The sequence below is a fragment of the Rhamphochromis longiceps genome, linkage group LG16, assembly GCF_057381845.1.
Source record: "Rhamphochromis longiceps isolate RC_006_pf linkage group LG16, R_longiceps_female_GT1.1, whole genome shotgun sequence".
Lineage (NCBI taxonomy): Eukaryota > Metazoa > Chordata > Actinopteri > Cichliformes > Cichlidae > Rhamphochromis > Rhamphochromis longiceps.
In genome coordinates, this window is record NC_140572.1 from 30,183,758 (window position 1) to 30,194,660 (window position 10,903).

The following is a 10,903-nucleotide window of genomic DNA, read 5'->3' on the forward strand; positions in this document are numbered from 1 at the left end:
GGACTCTGGATACTGTAATCCTTTGTCTACAAAGTTGTCTTTGCATTCAAATGTACCATTGTTTATTGTGTGCAATGATAGTATGCTTTAAGTAAAGCAAAGCACTTTTGAAATGTTTTTTTTGTTTATATAAATATATACATATATGTATACAAATGTTTACAGGGGTGTGTATACAAATGTTTACTGGGGTGTGTTTATACTCTTATTTTATTTTTTTAAGAAAGAGGGAGATTGTTAACTTGTTATTTTCTGTTTTATCGCGAGAGTACGGTTGCCCGCGAAGTGTTGTTGTTGTGGTCCGTATGTAAAATGGCGGAACGAATAAAAGCGCTGTGAATGAGAGTACAACGTCGTGTCTTTTGAGTTAACAACATATTGACAGTGGCTCACCGATGCCAATGACATAATTACCCAGCTACATTTCTGAAAGAATGCAAAAGCATTGACATATATTTTTCCTACAATAGCCCGACGGGCAGGGAAGAGATAGATTTTGGTAGCCCGACTGAAAAAATCGCTAGCCCCAGGACGTCAGGCTAGCGATATTGCAAGCCCTGTATCTGATTGAGGAATCATGCATCTTTGGAAAAGAGAGTTTATTACAGAGAAATGTCTCTTTCCAAAATAAAAGCTATACTATCCGCTTCTTCTGGGTTATATTCTCAGCAGCATAAGGAGAATCATGTGCTAACAGCTGTCTAAATGACTCGGCTAAAGTTAGTAGCATGCTTGTTGTTTTTGTCTTTGCACTAGGATGATGTCGGCGTAAATGTGCAGTCATATTCGTTGTGTTCCCACTAGTGCTTTCAGGTTAATCTCGTTGAAATGACCTTAACACCACAACATGGCAAATCTCCGTTAACGAGCTACCGCCGATCGCCCCGTGCATGGGGCTAGACGGCCAACACGTTAACGAGCTAACTGCGCTAACACACTAGTTCCCACCCATGTAATTGAGCATTGCATGGCACATTCAACATACTGTTTTACTTTAGTCCATGACTCGCTTACCTTCAGGGTCATACGTCACATGAAAACCAAAATAATTCCAAACGCCAGATCTGAATGAGGGTGGGGGAGGTGCCCTGCGCTCTTCCTTCTGACGATGCTGTCTGTGTGGAGCGCTCAGTGGATCTGCGCTCGACAGTGCAGCCTAGGCGGAGTAGTCGAACGCAGATTCACTGAGCGCTCCACACAGACAGCATCGTCAGAAGGAAAGTTGATAAAATAAATTACAAATGTTGTATTGTTCAATACATACGCGTACCGAACCGAAAGCACTGTATCGAACGGTTCAATATCGATACGAATATCGTTGCACCCCTAATATATATATATATATATATATACCACTACGCTATCCAGCAGCTGATAGCGTAGTGGTTAGACTACACGCCTTTGGAACAGAGGATCGCAAGTTCGATTCCTGCCTGGGGCGTCTGTATCCAGTAAGGGTCCTAAGGCTAGACCCCCTATGCTAAGCAAGCCTACCGCAGACATGAGCGAGACAGATAAATATGAAGGCATGCCGGCTCGGACGTCGCCCGGATCAACAAGGTCCGCGTCAGGTGTTGAGGAACCAGGGCACCCTGACGAAAAGTGGGCTACTGGAACAAGAAGGCATCGGTGGGCAAGAGACGAAAACAGGGCGTTGTTGGAATGCTACTACGCAAGTAACCCTGGCGGAAGGGGCTACATGAATAGGCTGAGGGACCTATGGATTCTTCGATACCCAACATCCACAATGACGGCGAAACAACTAGTAGCTCAGTGTTCCAACATTCGAAAGAAGGGACTGCTCTCACAGCTAGAGATTGACGAGGTACAACACAAATGCTACGGCAAGGAGGAGTCAGGACGCCAGGTCAGGGGGGCGATATCATCACCCCCACCCGAGATTGGGTACATAGCCCCAAGTGCGATAGGAGAAGGATCGTTAAGTGCGAGAGGAACTGACCTGAAAGATAGGATCATGGCCAAGCTTGAAACCTGGATCCCCCGTAGCCGGTTACCAAGATTACGTGAAGTACCCTCAGAAGGTCTGCTAGATGATGTTAATGCAGCACTACGGACGATACCTACAACCACGATTACCGACACTAACAAGCTGATCTACAATACGGCAGCAGTGATCAGTGAGATGCTTGGCTACAAGTTGAACAGCCACAAGGGGCAGTACCCTCCATGGAGAAGGAGGCTAGAGGGCAAGATCAAAGTAGCACGGAGGGAGGTTAGCCAACTAACGGAGTTGCAGAAAGGTGCGACAAAGAAGGTGCATAAGAAATACAGCAAGCTGTCCATACCTGAGGCCTTAGAAACTGCCAAGCAGAGACTCACAGCCTTGGCCAGCCGCTTGAGAAGGTACACCAGAGAGATAGAAGGCAGGAGAATAAACCAGCTGTTCTCCACAGAACCAGCAAAGGTGTACTCTCAGTGGCAAGGGAACAATAAGAGAACAGCACCACCAAGGCTGGAGACCGAGCAATACTGGAAGAGCATATGGGAGAAGGACGCAACCCATAACGGCAATGCTCAGTGGCTAGTGGATCTGAGGGCAGACCACAGCAACCTCCCCGAACAGGATCCAGTAACCATCACAGTGGCAGATATCCAAGAAAGGGTCTCCAGTATGAAGAGTTGGACAGCACCAGGGCCCGACATGGTTCACGCCTACTGGCTAAAGAAGCTGACTGCACTCCACGAGCGTCTAGCAGCACAAATGAACCAGCTGCTAGTTAACGAGAGACACCCGGAATGGCTAACCGAAGGTCGGACGGTCCTGATCCCCAAGGACCCCAAGAAGGGACCGGTCCCCTCCAACTACCGACCAATAACCTGCCTCAGTACTACATGGAAGCTCCTGTCAGGCATCATATCGGCTAAGATGAACAGGCACATGGGTCAATACATGAGCGGGACACAGAAAGGAATTGGCAAGAATACCAGAGGCGCAAAACACCAGCTACTGGTAGACAGAACAGTCAGCCGAGACTGCAAGACCAGACTGACCAACCTGTGCACTGCCTGGATTGATTACAAGAAGGCCTATGACTCAATGCCCCACAGCTGGATACTGGAATGCCTAGAATTGTACAAGATCAATGGGACCCTAAGAGCCTTCATCAGGAACTCAATGGGGATGTGGCGTACAACACTAGAGGCCAACTCCAAGCCCATAGCACAAGTCACCATCAAGTGCGGGATCTACCAAGGAGATGCTCTGTCCCCACTGCTGTTCTGCATAGGCCTGAACCCCCTCAGTGAGATCATTAACAAGACTGGCTACGGATACCGACTACGGAACGGAGCAGTTGTCAGCCACCTCCTGTACATGGATGACATCAAGCTGTATGCCAAGAGTGAACGAGACATCGATTCACTGATCCACACTACCAGGCTATACAGCAATGACATTGGAATGTCGTTCGGACTGGAGAAGTGTAGTCGGATGGTAACAAAGAGAGGGAAGGTAGTCAGAACTGAGGGGATTGAACTACCAGAAGGCAACATTGCAGACATAGAGGACAGTTACAAGTACCTGGGGATCCCGCAGGCGAATGGGAACCATGAAGAGGCCGCTAGAAAAGCTGCAACCACCAAGTACCTGCAGAGGGTCAGGCAAGTCCTGAGGAGTCAGCTGAATGGTAAGAACAAGATCCGGGCCATCAACACCTATGCCCTGCCCGTGATCAGGTACCCTGCTGGGGTAATAGGCTGGCCAAAGGAGGAGATAGAAGCCACTGACATAAAGACAAGAAAGCTCCTTACCATGCATGGAGGGTTTCACCCCAAGTCCAGCACCCTGAGGCTGTACGCTAAGCGGAAGGAAGGGGGCCGGGGACTGGTGAGTGTCAGCACCACAGTCCAGGATGAGACAACGAACATCCAAGAATACATTGGGAAGATGGCCCCAACTGACCGAGTGCTCAGTGAATACCTCAGGCAGCAGAAACCCAAGAAAGAGGAGGGAGACGAGGAACCATCATGGAAGGACAGGCCCCTGCACGGTATGTACCACCGGCAGATAGAGGGGGTGGCTGATATCCAGAAATCCTACCAGTGGCTGGACAAAGCTGGACTGAAAGACAGCACAGAGGCACTAATCATGGCAGCACAAGAACAAGCTCTGAGCACAAGATCCATAGAGGCTGGGGTCTATCACACCAGGCAAGACCCCAGGTGCAGGCTGTGTAAAGATGCCCCAGAAACAATCCAGCACATAACAGCAGGGTGCAAGATGCTAGCAGGCAAGGCATACATGGAACGCCATAACCAAGTGGCCGGCATAGTGTACAGGAACATCTGTGCCGAGTATAACCTGGAAGTCCCGAGGTCAAAATGGGAGATGCCCCCAAGGGTGGTGGAGAATGACCGAGCTAAGATCCTGTGGGACTTCCAGATACAGACGGACAAAATGGTGGTGGCTAACCAACCGGACATAGTGGTGGTAGATAAACAGAAGAAGACGGCCGTAGTGATCGATGTAGCGGTTCCGAATGACAGCAATATCAGGAAGAAGGAACACGAGAAGCTGGAGAAATACCAAGGGCTCAGAGAAGAGCTCGAGAGGATGTGGAGGGTGAAGGTAACAGTGGTCCCCGTGGTAATTGGAGCACTAGGTGCGGTGACTCCCAAGCTAGGCGAGTGGCTCCAGCAGATCCCGGGAACAACATCGGAGATCTCTGTCCAGAAGAGCGCAGTCCTGGGAACAGCTAAGATACTGCGCAGGACCCTCAAGCTCCCAGGCCTCTGGTAGAGGACCCGAGCTTGAAGGATAAACCGCCCGCAGGGGCGTGCTGGGTGTTTTTTTTTTTTTATATATATATATATACACACATTGTCTACAAATTATTTTGCCTCTTGATTGTTTTTCTATTAATTAGTTGTTTTTGAAACCATAACAGGGTAACTGTGGGCTACAGCGAATATATAAATTGTCCTAACCTTGTTCTTTATTTCCTTTCCTTTAGTGTTTTTAATCGTTTGTCCCATATTTTAGCACTGCACATTTTCTTTAATACATGACGCTCAAGTGCCTTTCACTGTTTCTCTCTTTAAATCAATTTTTCCCTGTAGCTTCCTCTGGGAAAATATGAGCTTTCCTGCAAAAAAACAAACAAAAAATGGCATTTTTCAGACATTTCCAACCAATTTTGAGATCATTTTCACCACCTTTGTCTCACAGCACACTGCATCAGTTACAAAGGTGCATTTTCTTCCCATACTAAAACCGTAATATGTCTTACCATAATGAAGTTGCAGAAAGGAGTGGTAGTTAACGTCAATCTTGGCCTGACGACAGGTCTGCTTGGCCAACACAAACTGCTAATGAGCGTCGTCTCTGCCTCTCTGCTGTTGCAACAGGAGGAAAATGCCACAGTTACCAGTGGAGGACAGGAGGATGGAGCAACAACGAGAGAACAGTATGGTGTCAGCGCTCAGACGGCGTCAATGTTACAGGTGAACAGTCGTTGGGTCTTCTGGCCACCTTAGATGGGTCAAACAGAATTGCTCCTGGGAAAACGCAGACATGTTCTTGTATAAATATAAATCATATTAATGCAGGCTGCAGCTAAAAGTGCCCCAGTTCTGTTTTTGTTCCCCCATGCTGAACTGAATCATTTTTTCAATTCAGTCTGGATCACACGGATATGTGCTACAATATCAGATAATTTGATCGCTCAAAAAGAAATTTGTAAGCGTTGCCATGACAGTAAGTGAATCTGCTTTCATTCATCTAAGAAAGCTATTACACTGGTAATATTAGCAGAGGTGGCTTTAGCAGGTGGTTCAGAAATAAATTTAGATCACGATTTTCTTGTTGGTTCACGAGATAATTGGAAACGAGACGTTGGAAAAGATCTGAGAAGGCTCGATACAAAATCGGATACGATGTCTTTTTGCCTTTGTTAATCATTTGAGTTTATGATAATATACTGTCCATGGGTTACATCCTGTAACAATTATGATTAGCTATTTTACCCCCTCTCAAAAACATCTGATAGTACTTCACAGTCTTCCATTGGAACACATGTTTCTTTCACATGCGTATAAATACACACTCAGAGAAAAAGCATGGCTTTAGTATAGAGTTCTAGTTGAATTTAACACCTTATTTGATCTACCTAGTCTCAGTGGAGCCTCCATTGATTTCTGCCTCTTAACATAAGTAATCAATAAGCCAGACTCTGAGCTGCAAGGCTTTCAATCCATATAAATATAAACGTGCATTTGTATTTGTGGGAAGTAAAGCAGGCGTAGAGAACGAGAACAAAGGTAATGGTATTGGGGGAATGAAAGCTTTAGGCGAGCTTGATGTGCTGTAAATAGTGGTTGAATGTGATCTTATCACTGCTAGGAAGTGTTTTTGGCAAATATGAGCCCAGAAGGAATAACCTCCCTCTGCAAAGAAGGCAACAACCTCAGGCATTACTCTTTGATATTTTGACATGCAATTTTCCATGTTGGAATTAAAATGTTCACAGACTGATGGGGGGCTCTGATAGGCAACTAAGCCCATTAATCTGATGTGACAGTACATTAATTTAGCAATCAATAGGTAAAGGAACAGAAATAAGAACACACTGTCTTTCTCCAGGGGGATGTTTCCCACAAAAAAGGCCCACCACGCTAAGACACTGTCATCCTCCGTGCACAAAACCGTTCTCACACTGCACGCCGGTAAGACCATTGCACTTTGATCAGCCAGCTGTGATCTCTGTAATTCTCACTGTTTTTTTGTTTTTTTTGCCGTTTTATTTTTATTTTTTTGCTGCCCCCACGTTTTCGGTGGGGAGTTAAATGGATTTTGACAGATGACATTTTTAATTTGGCAGAACAGGCCATTAAAGAATAATCAGATTAATACCAATGAACGTGGGCTCCATGTCAGTTAGAGACTACACCTATGAGGTGGGGGGACTGCACACAAGCAGCATGAAAATGACAAATAATAGATTTAGCTTGAAGTTTTACTGCCCCTTAGAGTACCCCCGTGTTACTGCACCCACAAATGCAACGCTGTGAAATCACGTGTTGCATTTGTTTCAGGGTGCCTGTTTTTAGCCTGACGGGGCGCATTCTTATCCGTTTCCAGATCCGGGAAGCGGTGTAATCTACCCCCCGACGAGAACAATTTAGTGCTGGAAAAAGTAAACCTGTGTTTAGAGTGAGAAATATTTTGTTGAGTAAAACAGAACGGTCCAAATATGTGGCAGCCCATTTGTCAGCAGTGCTTTGCAGTAATTGGAAAGCAACAACTGCAGTCATCGTCAGCTCGCTGTAAATGATGTTCTTCTGGGCTTCTTTCCCCCTCATGCAGAGTGGAGTGTGTGGGTGTGAGAAGGGTTACACTGAGGTGATGACCACTCACGGTTTCTTGGACTACTGCACCAGAACTCCGGGGTTGGACAACAATAAGAAAGCAGATGTGAAAACTAACTCTGGCAGATTAAAACCTGGGCCGTCTAAGGCCAAAGACCGCTACAACGAGTGGACCCTACGACCTGTTGGCCCAGGTACTGAAATGGAAATCATGTGTGCAGACCAACCAGTACTGCTACGACCTTTGAACCTAACTTTGTTGCTCACCGGGACGGGGGAGGAATTTAGGTCCATGTTTTTACACGAATTCATTATATATTACAAGAAAGACAATGTTCAATAGACTTTAAATGCCTAAAACTGTAGTCAGGACTAGCCCTACTTATTTATTCTGAGCAGTGAGGAAAAAGTTCTAAAAGATATTCATAAAATAGATGTAGACTTACATATATTTAAAACTTTCTATTAAAAACTGCTTTCTGATTGCACAGATGGAAGAGTAAAGCTGTGGGTTTACGCCGTGACTGCTGTTGGATTCATCTTAATACTCTTCATTATAGCGTTATCGTTCCTGGTCTGGTATGTACCGTTTTCTACTCGGTGTTCAGTCTCAGAAACAAAAGATTCATTGTGGTTTGTGCGCATTCTGTATGAGAATGGAGAACATCAAGAAGGAAAGCAAGTGTCTTTCCTTGGACAGAACCCTGCCAAGTATGAGTTATAGTCTACTCTATACTTTGTCTGCTGTGTTGCTGTTATCAGATAATGGAATTCTTTGTAAGGACTGAAATCAAGTTGGGCTGCCTTGTGCTACTAAGCCACATGAACTCTTAGCTTTTCTTTCTTGTCTGTCCTTTTTTTTTTTTTTTCAGTAAGCCATCCAAAACCACTAAGACGTCTCCCCCACCGCAGAAGCCCTTGACCCTGGCCTATGATGGTGACATGGATATGTAACCAGGCTGCTATACCTCACAAGGACACGCTCGGCATCAGACAGCCTGCTGCCTGTGTTCAGATTGTTAGGAAGCACATCCGTCACTTACTGTTTGCTCGGTTTTTGCAATGTCTCAAATAGATCAGCGAATAGCAACGATCACACATGATTTGCTGCTGAAGGGTAACAAATCTCGCTAGAGCCACTCGCTTCCTCAAAGAAGAGGAACCAGAGCTGATCAAAGTGAAAAAATGAGACAAGGACCTCTAGTTTCTTTTCTTTTTTTAATGCTTGCAACATGAACACACAGTTGAAGCACTATTTAAAACCTGCGAAAGAAGATGAATGCACAGCTGTTGCTCTTGGAGGGGGGTTTTTTTGTTTTCTTTTTTGTGTGTGTCAAGTATCCGAGGGACATCCTGGTTGACTCGTCAGCAGTCGCTCGTGATATTCAAAGACCCACAGAGGTGGGAGTATTTGACTTTGTCTCATCAGTGGTGGATCTTTGTGAAAGGAAACGTCTCAAGCTTTTTGAGTAAACTAAAACAGCCTTTTTTTGAATTTTCGACAATAAACACGATGGTCTATGCACTACGTTAGTGCTGATTCCGTTTTCCTTTCCGATGACTTTTCTAGTGTTTTAATTGTAATGCAAGTTTTTGCTGTCAGATTGTGTTTTGTTGATGATGCCATATGTTGTGTATATGTGAAAACCAAATGCAGGCTTGCCTTGAGTTTAACGATACAATGATGCAGTAATTTCTCCTCCCTTATTCTCCCTGGATTCTCGACCACTGAGGACAAAAATGAGTAAGTAAGTCAGAGCGGAGTAATTTGTACAAAACCAAAAAACGTCCGAGTATTTTGGTGACGAGTGCGGTATCGCACATAATGCAAATTACAGTATGTAATACCAGTATGATAAAGACCATACCTCATATGCAGTGCTTAAAGGTTATTAGACCACCTGCCATTAAAAGAATAATACGAATAAATAAGTATTTATTAGGCAAATATAAAAAGAATTCATATTTTTAGATTAAAAAAAATCAGAAATTAATGAAGCATAATATTCAACCACTAAAACTAATTTCTCTGTTCAGGAACACAAGGAAATAACTGTAATTTGACATTTTTATCAAAAAAATAACAAGCAGTTTGGGGTCTTTTTTATTGTTTTTTTTAACTAAATGTGAAAATTCGTGGATATCAATGATAATTATTTGTCAGCATATAACAAGTTTGCGCATACAGGTCGATTTAACTGTTACAGAAACATAAAATATTATTCTGGTAATTACCGTTACTGTGTAATTAAGCCAGTTGTGGTATGAACCTTTCTATGGGTTGTGGTCTAATAAATGTGTTAAGCACTTTTTCACTAAATGCAAAGCAAGAAAGGACTAAGCATCAAAACATACCGGAGCATAGAGAGGACGAATTATCCACTGGATTACACACAGTGCTTTAACAGAGCAGATGCGCTTTATTTATTTAAAAATTGTCATATTTTAGTGCTTTATTTTACATCCAAATACAAGGTCTTTTTTTGTTGTTGTTGTTTTTGTACCATGAGTACAGGGCTGAAGACATAAAAGATAGCAAATACCAAATATTTATGAGCACATAATTTAATAATCCGGCAGCTTCTTATTTATTTTCTTATTCTAGTCTTATTTTCTAGCCCTGTCTTTTTAAAAAAATATATTTCCACTCATAGCATCTTGGTAGATTCGAGACTTTTCACCTTCCTTTTGTGCAATATTCACACAGCCCAGTGGAGAATGAAGTTCCTGGTATTGGCTAATTTTGGCTCTGATCGGAGTTTATGCTGTTTCTCGTTCTGCCAAGACTAACTGGAGATTTGGTCTTGTGTTGTCCGATCTCCTCCTGAATGTATTTTATCGGGAACTCTTTAATCTTAACGGTTGTGCAAATACGGTTGTTACGTGACTGTATTCCAACAGCTGATTGTATGTAGGCATGCTAGATCCATTTTGGCAGAACGTTCTCCAAGTGGCCTTTGCAAAGATTCTGTTTTACAATTTACCGAACATTTCAGAATCGTTTAATTTAGACAGTGTTTCTAATATTTGGCCGATAAAGTGACACAAAGGAACATGTGGAAAATGATGACAAGGATAACGAATAAAAGTAAAGTGAAACCCCTTTCTGAAAACATGACATACTAATTATTTACTGTATTTAAAAGAAAAAAACAGCCTGATTTGATGAGACGTCTCTCTGGTTATGTCCCAGAAAACTAAAAGTATGTTCACCCATTGTTTACAGCATCATGCTGCTTGTGTTTTTATTGTGTGTACATGGAGAGCTGGACAAAAATGCAAATAAATTGTGAAACCATGTGAAATCAATGCACTGCTTTCTTTCCTCTTTGGTGCACCTTTTTAAATATTTTTTTGAGGGATGCTTTTGTTCTCCTGTGATCTCCATCGGCTCCTTGACTATCGAGTCCTGATAAATTCTAATTACTGATACAGGCTCAGAGGCAAAGCCTAGAATATATAAGCTGCTGATAAGATTCATCTTGCCCTCCAGTCAGATTCCCAGTCTGATAGTCCCGCAGGATGCATGCAGGTTGCGAAGGAAACAGTGTTTAAATCTTTTGTCTCATCTAATTCA

General features: G+C 43.6%; 1 protein-coding gene across 1 annotated transcript in view; it reads left to right on the forward strand.

Moving 5' to 3' along the window:
• Nucleotides 1-10,620, forward strand: part of thsd7ba (thrombospondin, type I, domain containing 7Ba) — a 227,248-nt gene extending 216,628 nt beyond the window's left edge. The window contains exons 25-29 of the mRNA XM_085385281.1: nt 5,368-5,463; nt 6,602-6,684; nt 7,325-7,520; nt 7,818-7,905; nt 8,199-10,620. Of these exons, the coding sequence (XP_085241407.1) occupies nt 5,368-5,463; nt 6,602-6,684; nt 7,325-7,520; nt 7,818-7,905; nt 8,199-8,280 (545 nt within the window). The 3' untranslated portion in view covers nt 8,281-10,620. The remainder of the gene's footprint in view (nt 1-5,367; nt 5,464-6,601; nt 6,685-7,324; nt 7,521-7,817; nt 7,906-8,198) is intronic.
• Nucleotides 10,621-10,903: the final 283 nt, after the last annotated feature.